The 20,510-nt window shown below is 42.2% G+C and overlaps 1 protein-coding gene across 1 annotated transcript in view; it reads right to left on the bottom strand.

Annotated features, from left to right (window-relative positions):
- Lonrf2 (LON peptidase N-terminal domain and ring finger 2) overlaps positions 1–20,510 on the bottom strand; it is a 42,430-nt gene that overhangs the window by 19,596 nt on the left and 2,324 nt on the right. Inside the window, exons 2-4 of the mRNA XM_021155427.2 lie at positions 6,882–7,000; positions 3,146–3,268; positions 971–1,126 (exon numbers count right to left, since the gene is read on the bottom strand). Of these exons, the coding sequence (XP_021011086.1) occupies positions 971–1,126; positions 3,146–3,268; positions 6,882–7,000 (398 nt within the window). The remainder of the gene's footprint in view (positions 1–970; positions 1,127–3,145; positions 3,269–6,881; positions 7,001–20,510) is intronic.

Here is a 20,510-nt window from a genome sequence, read left to right on the forward strand (position 1 = left end):
GGATCCATCCCATAATCAGCCACCAAACCCAGACACTATTGCATATGCCAGCAAGATTTTGCTGAAGGGACCCTGGTATAGCTGTCTCGTATGAGGCTATGACAGTGCCTGGAAAATACAGAAGGGAATGCTCACAGTCATCTATTGGATGGAACACATGGCCCCCAATTGAGGAGCTAGAGAAAGTACCCAAGGAGCTAAAGGGGTCTGCAACCCTATAGGTAGAACAACAATATGAACTAACCAGTACCCCCAGTACCCCCGAGAGCTTTTGTCTCTAGCTGCATATGTAGCAGAAGATGGGCTAGTTGGCCATCATTGGAAAGAGAGGCCCCTTGGTATTGCAAACTTTATATGCCCCAGTACAGGGAATGCCAGGGCCAAGAAGTGGGAGTGGGTGGGTAGGGGAGCAGGGCAGGGGGGAGGGTATAGGGAACTTTTGGGATAGCATTTGAAATGCATATAAAGAAAATATCTAATAATAATTGAAAAAAAGAAATCCTGTCTCAAAAATGAAGTGTAAACAAGAGAAGATGACATCCAGTGTTTACCCCTAGTCTCTGCATGCACAAAACAGATCTCTGAGGAAGAAAAGAGGGGCTGTGCTCTTCACAAGATTGGCTTTTTCTACTGGCTAATCAGAAATAATTTACACCTTTCATGGTAAACCACAAGATAACTTATTGCTGAGAAGAGCAATCTTCACATCGGTAGCATATGCATCAGTATATAAATTATATATCATACATTTAGACCAATCTCTGCTTTCTTTTCTCTAAGATGAAATAAGATCAGGTCTCCTGATGTTCTGGAGATGTTCTGAAATGTATGGAGATGTTTGGAGGGGCTCCAGAATTTCCATCACTGTCCCATTAGTTCCAATGACTTCACTTACAAGTTTTAACTAGTCACATCTAGCCCATGGGAGGCCAAGACATGCAACCCAGTGGCAGAGGCATGCACTCCACACCTTCGGATTGTCTGCATTAGCGTGACCGCCTGCTTCTTCCAGAGGATACTGGGGATCCGTCTGGCCTTCACACAGGGCCTCTGGTCCAGCTTCAGTGGAAGATATTGAGGTCTGGTGCTCACTTTCTGAAGTTGAAAAGAACACCTCACATATTACCTATAAAAATTTCAAAAACAGAAAACACATGGTCAAATACCCTGGAGGAAAAGGTCTCTAACACATTTTAATGGTTCAGTCAACAGAAGCCAAACAGACATCCCTCTCCCTCGCAAACTGAAAAAGAGTAATTCCCATATTCCACCCGCCAATCTTGCAAATTGTAAACATTTTGAAACCACAGACAGTACATCACTAACACCGCATTCCAATCCCTTTCCATCTGTCCTATCCAATATGAGTATCATGCCTGTCTTCTATCTGGTTCCTATGAGCTGCATCAACCCCCAAAGTGTCAAGGTTGAAGGCTGCAGAGTCTGCAGGGATCTCAGATTAAATCCAAGATGTCATTACCCACAGGACTGGCAATTTCTAGAGTGCTGCTCTGTTTATGGGCCAGGGAGCATCCAGTAACAGGCCAGAACTCTGGCTTAAGATTTATACACCATAATCAACCGGGGAAGTGAGGCCAGTTAGGTATTCTGGCTGCCAAGCCTTGCAGGCTCAGCTGAACCCAAGGGATTAATGAAAATGAAGAGAAGTGAACAGCACAGGAAAAAACGTAGACAAGCTTTGTTTTTAAAATCTCTTTCTTTGCTCTTCATGCTGCACTGTGAACATGGAGCATGGTGGTAAACAGCCTAACGTGGTGGTAAACAGCCTCTGTAATTTCAAGCAGTGAAGACTGGTTGGGATGTCAGTCACAGCATGGCTCTGCTATGGCTTCAGCAGAGCTGTGGGGGACAGGACTGCATTTCAGGTATATCAGTGGACTAATGTTAATTCTGTGATAACGCATGTCCATCAGCCAGAGAATGCCGGAGGGGAGAAACATCACATGGTAAGCAGTACCAGGCAGACAAGAATCTACAAAATCCTGGGACCTGAGCATCCGCGCTCCATTTGAGTTTGCTCTGACTCTCACAGCAGTGGGTCGAGGGTCAGCTGGGAGAGACACACTTTCAGAGGAAGAGCTCTGTAGGTATGGTGAACATGATGGAGGCGCTCAGCCATGTGACATTACTGGCACAAGCTGCCACAGAGGCCAGAAACCTGACTGCAGCGCAGAGCAGCAGACACCAGCACGAGAAGGAACGGTATCTTCCCAGGAAGTTCTGCTTTAGACAAATCATGTCTATTTACTTCAGCTGACTACATTTCTAACAAGATCAGAGGGTATGGTCTTATGGGTAAGATGCAAGCGAATTTCCCAACGTGAACACAGGGATGGAAAACTTCAACGTGTGGCAGCCAGATGTAGATGATGAAGCCAGAGGGTAAACGAGAAAGCTCACAGGGAGGAGACCGCAGAAACCCTCTTCTGCAAGAAAAACGTTCCAAAGAAAGAAAGTCGTTCTTAAGGATCTAAGGCGGTTTCTCTCTCACAAGTGTGGAGGGGAAAACTGACTTGTGTTTTAAAGCACCACAAAAGAAAATGTACTAGTCAGCAGAAATTATAATGTAGACATATTGGTAGCTGCTTAAGTGAAAGCATGCTAACACAGGAGACATCGAAGGTAAACAAAAGCCCCCAGTCACTGGAAATGCTACATAAAGGCCATGAGTACTGTCTAGGCATTTGGCAAGGATGGATGGAGTCCTACACTAAGTAGGATGCAATGGTGTATGTGTGCACCACACTGATAAAGCTTTGCTGTATGTCACAGGGGAGTCTGTGGAGTGAACTGTACACATGTCTCAATGCCTCTTACTGGGTCCTTCACAAGTCCTAGCTAGGATCAATGCTCCGACTCCACAGCCTTGTACTGCATCGTGATTCTCCTGCCAATCTCTCATCACATCTGAGCTGTGTGTACACTGCCTCATCAGATGCACTGCTGCATACTCAATTAGGAGTTATCAAACGGGGAGCCTATTATTATCACTGTGCTGTTCATTACACAGTCACGGGCATTTGGAATCATGTTTGCTGCTCTTACAGCAAGGGATCCCCACATGACACAAAGCCACATGTCAAATGTGATACCCAAGGGGGAGGTTGCTTATGACAATGAATACCTTCTGTGTTTCTTTCTTCGCCGAGTTGCACTCAGGATTTAAAGCAAGGCAGTAGATAAATTCCTTTAACACTTCTCTATTTCTTCCCAATCCAGAAAGAATCTGGGCTTTTATATGGTGCCCCTGGATTTACCCAAAGACAAAGAATACATTTTAAAACACAGCAAGATTATATACATCTGGTTACAACAGCCCTAGAAAATGTGTTAGAACAATTTGATTAGGTAGATCTGTCTATCCTGTATCTTCCTGTCTTGATAATTGGCAAGCTTCACTGTTTAATAAATACATCTACAACCAGAATGCAGGGATGCCTGTAACTTATATATGTGCCCAAAGAAGTTCTAAAGGACATGCTAAGAAAGAAAAAGGAATTTGTCAACTTAATTTTATTATGATATTTATAAATTCATTTAATTTATAAAAACTCTTGAATAGCTAAAGCAATCTTGAACAAAATACCAGTTTATATCTATGTCAAATATAAACTATAACAAGTAAAACAGTTATGATTTATGTATCCTAACATTTACCAAGTTTTAGGTGTGTACCTGTGTATAGGTGCTCAGAGGCCAGTGGGGTGGGACTAAGAGTGACACATCTTTCTGACATTTATTTGACATTCTCGCATCTTTTTCAGTAAAATACCTGCTCAAATTCCTTAACCATATAACCAGTTGTGTGCATCATTACTGAATTGGTAGGATCACCTCTTATGCCCCTAATGTGCCTTTACCTTTTCTTCTCTGCACCAATATCTTCTGAAGATCTAGAGTTTCAAAAGTTTGAAGATCGACTCACCAAATTCTTGTTTTTATAATGTGCGTTTTCTGGTTCCACTAATTGACTGTCAATCTTACATTTTTTTTCCTTTCTTTTGTTCACCTTGGTTTAATAAGATTTATTTTTATTTATGTATCTACATGTGACTGTCTATGTTTATATGCCATATGTGTGCAGGTTTCTGAAGACATTGGAGAGAGTTGTAGGATGCTCCGTTGTGAACCACCCACTGTGGCCAAACTCAAGGTTCCTGGAAGAGCGGCATGCATCCTTACCCATCAAGTCATCTCCAGTCCCTCACCTTGGTTTTATTTTGCTTGTTTAGATCTAGTTTCATAAGTTAAGAGACTAGATTTGGAACCTTCTCCTTTAATAGGCGATGATAATAATATAAAATTTCCTCTAAGAATGTCTCTAATTTCATGTAAAAAGCTAAATGTATAATGTATCTTATCATTAATTTAAATGTTGGACAATTCCCTTTTGATTTCTTCTCTGTCCAAGGATTGTTTAAGAAACAAGTTGCAGATACATAAAGATTTCCTAGCTTTTATTCCGTGTTACCTTCTAATTTTAGTTGTTTTGAGAGAACCTTCATGTGACGATGTGAATATTTTTAATCTTAATACTGTTTTGTGCACACTGAATCCACTAGGCATTAAATGATATGTATGCTATATAGTTAAAGGCGGTGTTTTACAAGTGCCAATTAAGTTGAGATGACGTCTCCCAGTGTGTCTCAAACATTCCTTTAGTGTCTTCTGCTATACTTTGAGATCATATGGCCATTTAACGTTTGCATACTCTGTGTTTTCAAACTACATTTCTAAGCCATTTAAATCTTCCCATGTCTTCACACTTAGCATGAATTTCTAGTAGACTCCATTTTGTGGGTGCTGCTTCGCAGGCACACTGATGTTTTTCCTTCCCACTTTGAATAGGCTGATCCAATGTTGACTGGCCTCCATGATTCCTCATGAAGTGTCAATTATCCATCTTGCTGTTCCCATGGTTACTGGTCTCCATGATTCCTCTTGAGACATTAACTATCCATCTTGCTGTTCCCAAGTTGAATGGCCTCCAGGATTCCTCATGAGATGTCAACCATCTGTCTTGCTGTTTCCCCATAGGCCATGCTTTCTTGATACATTCAAGACTCTTAACAATTCCAGCTTAAAGAGCAGACTGATTGTGATTTGAGTTTATTTTGAGTGGTTTCTTGTTCATCTTGTGAAACTGAAATTAATGTTTCCTGCTAAATTTGAAAGCCATTATCTTTCCAATTTTTCTTCTCCTCCTGTGGTTCCAACTGAACATTCATTATACCACTTTATAATCCCACAGAACTCATTTATTTTTCTTTCTGTTCTGTTACTTAGATTGGGTTTTCATTTTCTCTGTGTCTATCCTGTATATCGTCTTCTGTGCTATTCACTTATTTACCAACTCGTAACTTCCAACTGTCATTTTGAGGTCAGTTTCCCTGTTGGGTTTCTAGTTACTCAAAAGTATCATATTGTTCTCCAATTCTTTGGATTTAATTTCATGTAACTTTTGAACTTATCTATACAGGATAGACATTTCTAACCCCAAACTGTAAAACTAGAAATTTTCCAGAATGCAAAGCATCTTCAGCAGGGGCTTGATGTCACCAGCAGAGTTCCTTTAAGACATAAAGCTTTGTTTCATGCACAAAACTTTAAAAATACTGTATGAAGTCATATGAAAGTTTTAATTACTTTTGTATATAAAGCATCAAGTAACACCTTGTCTTTGCCTTGAGTTATATCATTATATCTGGGACTATCCTCAAAATATGAAAGTCCCTAAATCAAAATCCCTAAATTCATCTGCTCCCAGGCATTCTGAACAACGATTCTGAGACTGTGCTGATGGCTCACCATTGAGCTAAATAGTATACAGAGTAAAGCGCATTAGCAAATAAATAGCAAGGGAAAAGCATTATCTGAATCCAGGAATAAACTTGGTCTGATAAATTAGATTTAGTATGAAATAATTGCTAAATTCAGACTACTATAAGATAGAGAAGATATGCACTATCTTCAGGTGCCTCATCACAATCATGCTAACTTATGAATAAAATACCATGACCTAGGGCTGGGACCAATGTCTTAGCTGTACAAGTGTGAGGACTTGAGTTCTGATCCCAACCATCCATGTGGAAACAGCTGGGAGGGTGGCATCCTGTGAGGGGGACAGGAGGACCCTAGGGGCTTGCTAACCTACCAGCCTATCTAAGGAGTGAGCTCGAGGCTCAGTGAGACCCTGAATCAGGAGAAGCAATGAGGCACACATCTCAGTGTCTCTGGCCACTACCTGTACCTACACAGGTGAGTATGACAGTACATTTGCACATACATACACTATGTACACACACACATATATACATACTCACACATGGTCACACAGTGCATACCCACACTCCCACATGCACAAACATACTTACAAATACATATTCAAATACACATGCACTCCCATGCATGCACAGCCACATACACATACATACATACATACATGCATACATGCATACTCACACATGCACACACAGTGCACACACGCATACACAATTCCACATCTACACACACATTCTCACATATTCTAACACACACTCCCATGCATGCACAGCCACATACACATACATACATACATACATGCATACATGCATACTCACACATGCACACACAGTGCACACACGCATACACAATTCCACATCTACACACACATTCTCACATATTCTAACACACACTCCCATGCATGCACAGCCACACACACATACATACACTCACACACACTACCCCATATGTACACACATACTCACACATACTCACACACACATGCATGCACAGAAAGACAGACAGACAGACAGACACACACACACCATAACCTTAATCAGACAGATCATCACTAAGGTCAATTGACAAGCATAAATCACCTTGGTCAGGAGAGGTTCCCTCTGACAAACTGCCTCAGCATCCTGCAGGGCTTGATCATAGTTCTTCATGGTTAAATATAACTCAGCTCGCAACAGCAATAATGAGTTGTCATCCGGGGCTGGTAGACAGGAGAAATATAAATGACTGCATTTTAAAACACATTGTTTCCAGCCATTAAAAATACTGTTAGAAAATAAGCACAAAGAGAAATCCGAGGCAACTCCTCCCGGTGCTCATAGGTAGAGTTCACTCGTTAAACGGGTGTAAGTTACAGCGTTTCTTTCAGGAAAACAGAAACAAATCTAATCAGACTTCGGAATGCATCAAGAAAAACAAACTAACACGTACTGTTCCTTTAAGCACACTAGTGCAATGTCCAATAATAAACCAAGGACTTAGCCCAATAATCCAAATCTAAAATGCTTTAGAATCTGAGCTTCATGTTTGAGGGTATTTCAGACTTTGGATTTTTAAATTAGAGGTGGAAGACTTAAAAAAGAGAAAGAGAGCCTTTAAAATGTGAAACACTTCTAGACTCGACGATTTTGTACATATTCCCTTAAATACATTTCATGGGAAGCATGCTAAGAGATTCACACTTTAAAAAATATCAGAGGCATCTGTGAGATGGCTCTGTCAGTGAGGTGCTCGCCATACAAGCATAAAGACCTCAGCTTGGATCCCAGCACTGAAATAGAAAAAGAACAGGGCAGGTGCACTGGAACACGCCTGCAGTCACGGCACTGAGGAGGTAAAGCAGAGCTTGGTCCTCAGTCGTGGACGCCTGGATTCATGTGAGAGAAACAGCTGACACCAATGTTTATCCTCCACATTCATATGCACCTACACTGTACACACACATGAACACATACCTAAGGAAGGGCTCCACTAGACCTGAGCATGGTGAGCACGGCTCCTCCCCTCTGCCTTGGGAAAAACTGTTAGATTACATTTCTAAAGCTAGACCCCCCCAAGATCCATTCCCTTATTTAGCCACTTCCTCTTCCTGAGACTGACTACCAAGGTCCAGCCGTCAAATTATTGAATACCAGCAATCAGAAGCCCCCTTAGGCTCGCCTAATTAACATGCTCAATTAAAATTAAATACCTGGGTTTCTCCTTGTACCTTTATAAACTGTCATTTGCCTATGGGCTATGTCTGTCTCATCTCTATCCAGAGGTGGTCCTTTGTCTCCTCCTCCTCTCTCTTGCTGTTTTTCTCTTCTTCCTCTTCTTCTAGCTCCCATCTTTGTCCCTTTGTCCCTGACCCTTGTTCCTCTGAAGCAGATAGATCTCCTTGTGCTGAGAATTTGGTCTTAGGGTGTCCTGTGCAGACACTGGTCCTTTTGCATACATACATGCCACACACCCAGAAAATTCAACAGAAGAGTAAACTGTCAGGACCTGTATTGAGTCATGTCAGCTCCTGTAAGTAACATTTCTGTAAGTAACCACAATAAAACTCACTGGTTCAACAATCTGGACTTTGTCAGTGTCTGTCCTTTGGTCTGCCATGGGCTACCTATTTGTGGTGAGTAGGGGTGTGTGTGTGTGTGTGTGTGTGTGCGTGTGCATGTGTGTGTGTGACATTTTCCCAGGAAAAGTCTTCCCAGCTCACTCTTGTTTCTGGTAATACAGGTCTATTATGGAATTCTTTGGCATAGAGAGAATATTTCTCTTAAGGTTCAAAGACCTTCCAACACCAACGTCAAGTGAAAGTGTTTATGTTAGTTCTGATCCACAATGAGACCTTAAATGTTCCATCTTTGATAATGTATACATGGCCGCCATATGGTCTCTGGAAATCAAACCCAGGACCTCTGTAAGTATATCCAGTGCTCTTAATCTCTGAGCCATTGTATTTTTTTAAACAACATTTTCTCTATTCTTGAGAATCTACATATGAATACAGTAGACTATGATCATATCCACTGTCATCTTCCTATTCCAGCTTTATTAATATCCTTCCCAGGTTCATGGCATGAACAGGCTGCAGTGACAGTTCTCCTCCCCACACCCTCTCACTCCCCCTTAGGATACCTTTTAGAAAACCTCCAGCCGCTACGCCTGGCATCCAACCTGAAGGGCTTGAGACTTGTTCACCTTTGCATTCAAACTCAGCCTCAAGACCCCTTAGATAACTGATACAAATGGCCACTGAATGGCACCTAGATCCCAATATTATTTGAGACTTTCACAAATGCTGCAGCTGTAGGGGAAATGGAAGGAGATTCCGTAGGTTCAAGCTATCTCTTACCTCTACTCCAAACCATTTTTCTGTCCTTCCTGTTCCCCGACAAAGCTCCTTCTAGCTATGAAGTCTGAACATCGTACCCCAGTTGGGAGATGGGAGTCACGGGAAAGCTTTTGTCATAACTGTCCATCAAGCATGAGCAAAACACCAAGTATACACCCTGCTCTCTTAACTCCTGGGTGTAGACAGGATAGAAGATGTGCTCTAACACTCCTCAAAGATCCTTTCGTCCCTAGATGATACTGATTCGTCCTCTCTGCCCTCATGGTCATTTCATCGCATTTCAGACTTTAACCTCCACACATCAGCTACCTAACAGCACACTTCCTGGCTGCTTTAGAATTCTGGTTGTGTGTCCCTCCCAGGTCAGACCATCTGTAGCCTCACCCACTGGACTACTTGACCCTCTATAAGCCTGCCATTTACATCTGAATGTTCATAATACCTTGATCTTTGCAGCACTTGAGTTTATGACTGCCTACCTGCAGGTTGGTCTTATGCCCTGCTGTTCCTTTTTCAAAAACTAGGGGTGGTACCCAAGGAAGAGCCCTTGCCAGTTCCTATCACAGGGCTTACAGCAGTCTGCAAGACAAATGAGTGGTTTAGGTCCTATCCTTTCTCACAGTCCTGGGTATAACCACCTGAGCAGTGGGTGGGACTAACAGGGCTCCTAGCTATTCACTATAGATTTTCCTCTGAGGGCATCCAGTGAGTAGCTCAGACCACCCTTACCCTCCAGAGCCAAACAGACTCACTGGCTGCCCTAGTGCTGCAAAATCAGCAAAGATTACATTTACTAATAGCAGAGAGAGGTCATCTTTGTCGCTTCCTACGGGAGGAATGTTGCTTCTGTGTTACACAATCATCTGATATGGTCAAAGACAAGACTGGACAAGTCCAGGAAGATCTCCAAAACAAATGCAGGAAACAGTTCAATGCCTGTGGCCAGTGGATCACTGACAGTTAAAGTAAAACTGGATGCTGCCTGTCTTAAGTCCCCCTTCCCCTATCTTTAATCCTACTAGCCACACTCTGCCTTATAGACTTCTTGTCTAGTTTTCTTCAACAACGGACCCAAAGATTTCTAACCAGAATTTTAATCAGTTGCTGTCACAGGATTAGTAGCCCCTGGCTATAGAGCCAGAGGCCTGTGCCTGCCAATCATATTCGGATACTGAAGGTCAAGTTAGATCCAAGTTAGATCCAAGGACTTCGATGCCCCCAATCATCAGGAAGTAGTCTAATGATAATGCCTTCCAAAGCTGTGGTTGTTTATTAATAATAAACAAAAAAGAGGAGAATATAGGGCAAAAGGTCTGAGCCCACATTTGGGATTGAAAACCTACCAAAATTCACCAATCAAAAATCCCATTAATCCCTGAGCTCAAAAATCCCACCAATCTCTGAGCACAAAAAAACTGACCAATCCCTGAGCTCAAAAAACCCACCAATTCCTAAGCTTGCTCCAGTAACTCCATCAATCCCATCCCCCCACCCCCTGCAAGTAGAAATCTCCCCCACCCCTGCAGAAACCCTCAATAAAGCCTGCCTCCTGTTCAGTTCTCTGCTGCTTCTCAGAGGCATCTTCTCACCCTTTGTGCTTTCCCAATAAATCTCCTGGGTGGGCTTTGCTGTGTGGTTTGACTCTGTGGTATTCCTTGGTTTCTGACTGCCAGGATGCCTTTCCTCTCAGAGCTGTAAAAGTTACAATGTCCTCCATGTACATATGAGCAACATTATTTGGGCTGAGTGGGTTATCAAAAAGAAAAGAAAAAAAAAGAAAGAAAAAGAAAAAAAGAAAGAAAACATTTTGAAAATTGAGAATTTTCATTATCTAGAAGGCATACAATTAATTCTTCTCATAGGACCTGCCTTTAAAAAAAAAGCCCATTGTTATACCAGAAATATCACTGTAGACTAATAATTCCTCACTGAAAGATTAGGTAAAAGTTCCTTAGCTGTACAATCACATGCATTTTGATGCCTCTCCTTTGGAGGTTTTCAGAAATCTAATGAAAGATGCTACTGGAACTACAAGCTGAGCTTCAGAGACCAATCCATGGGTCCTACACCCTGTGCCCACCGTGTTCATTTCTCTCAGATCCTGGCAGTTTGCCAGCTGGTTCCCTTGGGTTTTTTTCACATAGCCACATTGTGTGTAGACAATTTACTTTCTGCTACTGTAATGTTTCCAACCCTTCCCGTTCAGTCTCTTGCTGTGACATACTGAGATTGATCCTCCCCCTCTCTCAGTGGGGATTAAATCAGAGCCTCATTGCCACCCACTCTTAAGTTTAAAAGACTATGTATGTCTAGAGCTGGGGAGATGGCTCGGTAGTTAAGAGCACTGGCGGTTCTTCCAGAGGACCTGGGTTCAACTCCCAGCACCCACATGGTGGCTCACAACCATCTGTACCTCCAGTTCCAGGAGAGGCCATACCCTTTTCTGGCATTTGACAGCACAGCAGGCACATATGTGTCAAACAGCTAAGGTGGTGCCATTTTGTCCTGACTTTATTTGGAGATGTTCCTCAGTCTTCCATCCCAGCAGCCACAGGCACCACGGAAGTGTTTTTGATGAGACTGTCCATGCCCTGCCCATGCCCAGATGTATTAACCAGAACAACTGATGTCTGTGCCAGCTAAAACATAAAACTGAAATAAATAAGTGTGAGTGTAAGTTAAAGGTAACTGTCATGTAGTGGCTGGAAAAATACCATTAAGCTCTGTAAAAATACAGATGCTGTTCCTACCCTTAAAAAACCTGATGTGATTGTGGGTTCTGACTTTAAAAAATGCTGAACACTTGAGTTTCTGCACCAAGAGGCTCTGAGAAATGAGTTCTTGGTCACCAACTTAAAAAAATTCATATGCTTCTAGTTGGTTTAATTAGTGTGTTCTTCAGTAACTCCCGCACATGGATCATTCCACATGCCTGTAAAACATCCATCCATATAAAATCTTAACATTAAAGATTACATCCAATCACTGATAAAATTAGCCAGGCTACCTTCAGTCCTAGATTCCTAGCGCGGGGTGCTGTGTTCCAGGAGGAGGCTGCAGAATCTGAGAGATGGAAGTACTGTGTCTTCCTCAACCTGTTCCAGTGGATTATGCTAAGAGAATTGTCTGATGCCGAATCATCCTCATATTCTTAAAGCAGGCTGCTGGACTCCGGTACTAAGGCATTCACTCAGGATTTCTCATCTATGCACATGCATAAGATCGGTTCACACATCTTATCTCATAAAAGGAGATGTAAACGTTCCTGTGGTTTTCTATGGTCTGGGATATAAAGGAATCAAGCTCTGAAAGTCTTCTTGCCTTGCTGGAAGACGACAATCCCTCAGCAACATTGCAGCTTCTTTCAAATTAGTCATTCACGTCACTCTTGTGCTTCTTCCTGGGCCAGTTCATGACAAGTGACACAGCCCTCAGATGCAACACCTGGATTTGAAATCCACCATCCCTCTGCTTACACTAGCTATAGGCTAGCTTCGTCCTGAGGTCGACTGGGTTAAGGGTACCTCTCTGCTCTTTCAGATCACTCTTCTCTTCCGACAAAGCCTTAAGGTTTACTCTTCCCATTCCAAAGGCTGCTTTTCCTGGAGTCCAAAACTAATGAGATTCACTTCTCAACACAGACATCAAATGAATCAAACCATGTTCTAATCGGGGAGACTTAAACTGATGAAGCCAAGGGAAACAATCTATAAACCACTCAAAGATCAATGGGAGAGGAAGAGCAGAATTTAATTCTTTTGTGTGGAGGGGGTGTATGTCAGAAATCTTACATGCACATCTGGCAAGTCACTGACCCAAATTTCAGAAGGGTCATCAGTTAACTCCCCTGTAAGAAGGTGTCAGGAGGCCTCCTGAGACACCGCCTGTGAGACAACCAGAAGAATGTGTATTTTTTATTTCGAGTTTAGTTGAAGCCCATCCTCCGGCTGCTCAGAGTGAGCCTGCATGGTGACGAGCACAAGCAGGATGGAGTCACTGTTCTGCTGTCAAGGCTGTTAAATGTGTGAGACAGGCAGTGCAGAGAACCACAGTATTTAGAAGAAGTTCAATTAACCAACATCTAAAGCCGTAGAACTTGTGTTGGGTCCCCGGGGACGGCAACGGTGAGCAGCAACACTCTCAAGAGCTGCCGCCTCAGGGTGATGGAGGACTGACTAAGTCCACATCTTAAATATGTATTTTGAACTTTTACTTGAGTAACCCTGAGGTCACCACCCAGGCCATTCTCAGGACAAGTTCATCGGGCGTGCTCTCACTTGGCAGATCCCTGGTAAGAGTGACCACCATTCTGACTCAATCACTAGCAGATGATGCAAACACCTTCCAGTCATTTCAGACTTCTGAGGAATTTGTTGCGGTTAATTTCTGTTTTCTGTTTGTTTGTTACAGACATAATCATCACTGAACTTCCTATACTGACCTTCTATATTCAACACTCTTGATAATTCTCTTGGAATTTCTGGTAGTTCTGCTGTGGTGTGCTGATAAGGCACCTGCAGGTGACTTTTAACTTTTCCAATCTAACACTGTTTTTATTTTCCCCTCATGGTACTGGCTAGCACCTTTAGTTTAATGCTAGGTATCAGACGTGACAGTGAGCACCTCTGTCCCTTCTTTAGGAAGACTCCGTTTTTCATCATAGGGGAACTCGGTTGTTACATCAAACCTGTCATGACTCCACAGATATTGTGGGCATTTCTAAACTTTTATTCCTCGTTCTCTATGGTGTTTTAAAGATGTACCACAAAATTCCCCCCCCCACCACCACCCTTTTTTTAAAAAGTGTGTATGCCAGTTGGTCTACAAAACTTAACCTCTACCTGAGATGTGCTGACCTCCAGGGTTACCATTCAGTTCAGCGTGGGGATATTTTTTGGCAGCTTTGCTTGTTTAGAAGCACTGAATGATGCATTGTGTTTGTTTGGTTGGTTTGGTTTTGCCATTAACTTCTGCTGTTAATTCTTTTTTCTTTCCATATTCTTTGAATTCAATTTACTTTTCTTTTTCTAACATCAGAACAGGAGCCAGGAGTTCACAGACTTTAAGCTGACCTTGGTATAACAGTTTTATCCTATTTTCCACGTTTATGTCTTTCTAACTAATGAATTAGCGAATGCAGATATGCACACATCACTGTGCACGTGTGTATGTTGGAAAACAGCTCTTGGGAACTTGTTCCCTCCGGAAGCCCTGTAAGAACTGAGGGTCCGTGTTAGATTGCCAGGCCTCTGCACAAATGATTGATCCACTGACTCCTCTCACCAGCTCAATATAATGCCTTCACTTCCATCCAGGTCAGAGGTTTCCTTATTTTAATCATGATTTCTTATCTGACCCACTTGGAACAGTATGATTGGAAGTCCCTACGCTTACATTGATATTCTGCTGTATTGTTAAGGGGTGTTAAGAGGTAGGGCCTAATGAAGAGATCAGGCCAGGAGGGCTTTGCTTTGATAAACAGGCTAATGAGGTCATCACAGGGCAAGTTAGTTCCCACCATCTAAGCAAGCTCTGTGCTCCGCACTGCATCTCCCCGTGCAATGCCTCTGCTACTACAGAGCAAGTGCCTCAGCAGATGCTAGCTAGCACTTCAATACTGTGCATTTCTTAGCCTTCACAACGATGTGAAATCAATGTCTTTCTTTTTTAAATTGTCCAGTTTGTGGTATTTTGTCATGGCATCCGAAAACAAGAGTAAGAGAAGTGATGTTAAAAACACACTGCCTTGTTCCCAAATGTTTGAAGACAGTGCGCTCACCTGTCGCTTAATTTTCCTTTAAGTTTAGGGTTCAGATAATTCAATCTGCTTAATTTCAATGTATAATATCTGTTGAGTTTATCTTACACGAGTTAGCCTACGCAGCCACAGGCCCATTGTCCTGAACAGGTGCCATGTTCTGCAGATACTCTATTTAAGGACACCTATGAAATAGAAACACCACGGTGTCTTACTCCAACACATACTCTTATCTTCTTTAATTTCCCTGTCTCACCAATTATCCCCCTTTGCTTTTGTTGCCTGGTGTGTATGTCACACACGTGTCACGTGCACACTCAGGAACACTGCCCTTTCCCTGTTTAACGTGATCGTAGATCCTAAACACCCCCAGCCCTCTTAACACACTTCACCTTTAGTTTACCTGATGCTGACTTTGTCACGTCACAGCCCTTTCTGTCTGTCTTTATTTGCATTCATTATCAGTCTGAACCTTCCTGACTTTTTTATCAAAAGGTGTCTGATAGATGAGCACTATATAGCACTACTAGCTTCATCTAGTCTAGTCCAACAACCTTTTACACTTACAGTGTAAAGTAAATCCTCACTTCTCCAAACGTCTCATTTACTCCCTACCACTGTGTTCTTTAAAAAAAAGTTATTGTGTATACATGTCTGGGGAGGGTATTGTCTTGCTGTGCATCTCACTAAGTGCAGCCCATTCCCTTTAGTCATGTGGTCTCTGAGGGCAGAACTCAAGACTCCCCAGGCTGGTGTCTTCACCTGCTCGCTAAGCCATCTCAATGGCCTCTTTATTTCCCTACCTTTTGGATGGATCAGATATTTGTTGTTTCAACTAGAGCTTTTACATTTCAACATTTTATCCTTTTGCCAGTTGCTCAACTGAATACAATATACAAAGTGACCAAGAGAAGTCTCCCGTGGTTACCACACGGAGGCAGCACATTTCCTGCACAGTATGCATCACTCATCCTGGCTCTACACTCCCTCCATGTTTTGCCAGAAGTGAGTTGTAAATGCCACTGAGCATCATCTTTTCACTCATGTGGTTACATTTCTCATCTCCATGCCATTCTTAGTCCTTTCACTTGGCACGCTTTTCTTCAGTGAAGCCTTTCCCTTAGGCCCCTACAGAGCTCAATTCTGATACCAATCATGTCCTTCAGTGCTGCCTGTAGCTTTGGCCTACAGCATCCCGACCTCCTTTCCATTTCTGAAGGGCATTTCTGGTTGGAAGAAAACTTTTGGAAAAGCTTTTTAATTCTTTGCTTATCCTTTGAGGAATCTAAAGATGTCATCCCTCCATCTTCCAGGTTCATTAGCTTTGTGTGGAAGTCGGCTGCCGGTCTTCTCTAACTGCTTTCAAACTTTTCCTCATGTCAGGAATCTCGATTCAGTGAGTCACAGTTTTTCATCAACTACAGGAAAATCTTGGCTTTTCTTTTTCCTTAAGTATTCTCCTGGCCTTTCTCTTCACTCTTCATCCAGGGTTCCAGCTTCATAGACCTCAGAACCTTTGACTGTGCCCACCACCCTTTTGCTGTATTCAACCTTGGTCTCACTGTGATCCAGTAAGGACACATTCTGTTAATTTGTATCTTGGTTTCCTTTGTATTGCTATGATAAAGACCATGACTTAAAGCAACTTGGGGAAGAAAGCATTTATTTGGCTTATATATCCCAGGTCACAGTCCATCGAGGGAAGTCAAGGTAGGAATTCAAGGCAGAAGCTGAGCTATGGAGTGATACTGGTTACTGGCTTGCTCTTCTCTGGCTCACATGCCTTCCCAGGGCTAGCATGCCCACAGTGAGCTTGCCCCTTCTGAAACAATCATCCGTTAAGAATATGTTGCATGGGCTTGTCTACAGACAAACTAGACGGGGTCATTTTCTTAATAGATATCTCCTCTTCTCAGACAACTCTAGCTTACATTAAGTTGACAAAACCCAACCAACACAACTCATTTCTGGGATTTTCCATCCAAACTTCTGATGTGTGCAGTCTGGTTTGTTTATTTTTTAACCCATCCAATTAACTTCTAACGTCAGACACAACCCTAGATTATCTAGTCTTTGTGTGTATGACTGTGGGTATGTGTAAGTGTAAGCATGTGTATATATTTGCGTGTATGTGTGTATGTACATGTATGTGAGTATATGTGTATATATGTGTATGTGTGTGTGCATGTGTCTACGTATGTAAGTATGTATGTGTGTGAATATGTATGTATATATGTGTATATATGTATGTGTATGTATGTATGCATGGGTATATGTGTGTATGTATATGTGTGAGTGTGCATATGTATGTGTGTATGTTGTATATGTATGTGTGTATGTATATATATATATGTGTATGTGTGGGTGTGTATGTATGTATGTATATGTATGTGTATTTGTGCGTGTATATGTATGTATGTATGTTTGTATTATGTGGGTGTGTATGTGTGTATATGTATGTATGTGAGTACATATGTATGTGCATGTATGTGTGTATGAATTTATGTGTGTAGGTGTGTAAGTATGTGTGTGTATGTATGTGCATATATGTGTGTGTAGCCAATTATCTGCTGAACTCATTATCTTTTCATACATATCTTTAACATATGTATTTATTTATTTACATTCACAACTTATTGGTAAAGCCTCTATGTAACGTGGGTGAATGTTATCTTGTCTGTGGAAGAAATCAAGAAATAAGTGTTTGGGACAGAGTGATAATGATTGCTACAAACACAAACTCTCTAATTCCACACATTTGTGGTCTTTCTTATTGTACCAAAACCTCTAAGTTGAGCTAATTCATCACAAAATTTAATAGTGTGTGTGTGTGTTTCTTTGTGCAGTGCTGGGAATCGAACTCATGGCCTCATAAATAATAAGCATTCACACTACCACTGAGCTACCGCCTCAGTCTCCTTTTTCATTTATGACTGCTGAAAATAGAAGTCCTGATTTTCTTTTCTACTCTCTGAATAAACATTAATATGGGCCATATTCAATGTAAGTTGTAATACAAATTGATTGAAATTGTCACAGTTTTAAACTTGTAAACTGAGTTCTAAAATACATACATACATATATATATTCACACAAAAAGACAAGACAAAATTATATAGTTTATGAACGTATCAGAGAGGTAATACACATGTAATTGCCATCCCCAACTACATTCCTGCCCACAGGTTCCCCCCATGCTTCCTCATATCCAATAGTCTCCTTACCCAAAATAACCACCACTCTTACCTCTTACACCCTGGAGTGACTTGCATGCTTACCCTCAAACAATTGGAATCACAGTAAAAATGCTTTTGTGTCTGGTGGTTGTTTCTTTTCTTCTTTTTCAGTTTTTTTTTTGGGGGGGGGGTGAAGTGTGATATAGAATATCGAATCTGACACTCCATAAGCAGCCATCCTAGCCACTGAGTTATAGCCCATGTGATGGTTTGTATATGCTTGGCCCAGGGAGTGGCACTATTAGAAGGTGTGGCCCTGTTGGAGTAGGTATGGCCTTGTTGGAGCAGGTTTGTCACTGTTGTTGTGGCCTTTAAGACCCTCATCCTAGCTGCTTGGAAGTCAGTCTTCTGCTAGCAGCCTTCAGATGAAGAGGTAGAACTCTCAGCTCCTCCTGTACCATGGCTGCCTGGATGGTGCCATGCTCCTGCCTTGAGGATAATGAACTGAACCTCTGAACCTCTGAACCTGTAAGCCAGCCCCAATTAACTGTTGTTCTTATAAGAGTTGCCTTGGCCATGGTGCCTGTTCACAGAAGTAAAACCCTAACTAAAGTTGACAGAACTTGGTACCAGAGACTGGGGTATTTCTGTGATAGATCTGACCATGTTTTTGTTTGGAAAAATGTGGATTTGGGGACTTTGGATTTGGAAAGCTGTGGAATGCTTTAAATGGGGCTTAGTAGGCTATCCTAGCGCGAATATGAGAGTGATTTGAACTGTGCAGACCTGTTCCAAGAGGTTTCAGTGGAGAATTTCAGGTTGTGACCTAGAGATAGTTTTTTGTAGTATTTTGGTGAAGAATGTGGCTATTTTTTTGTCCTTGTCTGAAGAGGCTGCCTGAGGCTAAGATGAAGAGACTCAGATTAATTGCATTGACAAAGGACGTCTCAGAAATGACCATCATAGACTTTGTTCTTGGTTAAGTCTCATGAAGAGTGTCTTGAACACTCCTAGCAAGCTTAGAAAGGAAAAATATAAAATATATGGTTCAAGTATTAAAGGGGCACCAGGAAGTGAAATGGAGCAGAATCCTGTGATCTAGGAGATGGCAGATTAAGGGAGTGGGACTTTGGGGCAAGATCCTACCCAGCTTCATTTAGATCCAGGCATGGTGGTACATACCTTTAATCCCAGAAAATAATGCTAAGTGGATCTCTGAGTTTAAGGCCAGCCTGGGACAGAGCAGGCTCTAAGTGAAGAAGAATTTAAATCCAGACTTGTTGGGCCACACACCTTTAATCCCAGTGTTTAGGAGACAGGCCTGTAGATCTCTAAATTTAAGGTCAATCTACAGAGCAAGTTCCAGGAAAGCCATGCTTAGGCAGAGCAGGAGTCTGAAAACAAAAAGCTGTAATAGAATAAGGGGGCCAGCCATGTTTAACCCCAGAAAGCAGTGGAACATGGCAGCTTCAGCCATTTGGCTCTGGCTTTAGAGTGAAAAATAGAAGAGTCTACTGGGACAATTGAGACTGGCTAGTTTGAGCTAAGAAATTAGTGATGATTAAGAAGAGACCACCATTACTGAGGTGAAATCTTCTGGGAAGTGTTTTCTGAGAGTACATATAAGCTGTGTTCCAGAGGTAACCTCAGGCTGCAGCTGTTCTTGGGAATGTGAAAGAATCACCCAGGTGGTACTGGTTTTGAAGGCATGAAGGGGTCATGGAGAACAACTGAAACTTGGCACTGTGAGAGGCCATGGAGGGCCATTGGTGAAGGTGCAGCCTCATTTGTAGTTGACTGCCCAGGACTGGAGGGGTCATGCAAAGGAGTTGAGGCTTAGCACCATGAAGAAAGCCTATGATAGGCTATTGGTGAAGCCTAGTTCAATCAGAAGAATCCAGTGTATTGGAGACGCCAGTACCATGGGATGATCACCAAGAACAGCAGCAGCAATGGAGTGGATCAACCTGAACCTAGAGTGCTACAGAGGGCAGAGCTGGAGAAGTGACACCAGCCCTTTGGAGGTGCCCAGAAGATCATGTGTAGATCCCAGACATTGAAAGAAGAAGCTTAACACTGAAGTTGCTTTGGGGACCCCAAGATGTTCAAGATGCCAGAGCCATGGGCTACCTCCTAAGGAAAGCTGCTAACCAGGATTGGAACCAGTGCAGCCAGCAGTTTGTTGCAGTCAACAAAGATGAAAAAGGAGTTGGAGATTTGAAGACTGCTTTGACATCAGACATGAAGATGCAGGATTTGGACTTTGTCCAGCTGGTGTCCTGTCTTGCTTTGTGGATTATAGTTAAGTGATTGGATGAATCTCAGAAGAGACCTTGAAGTTTCAACTTTTAATACTGTTGAGACTTCTATAGACTTTGGGGGCTTTGGATGTTGAACTATATGTATTTTTTATTATGCTATGTTTAGGTTTGCCCCC

This window comes from Mus caroli, chromosome 1, assembly GCF_900094665.2.
Source record: "Mus caroli chromosome 1, CAROLI_EIJ_v1.1, whole genome shotgun sequence".
Lineage (NCBI taxonomy): Eukaryota > Metazoa > Chordata > Mammalia > Rodentia > Muridae > Mus > Mus caroli.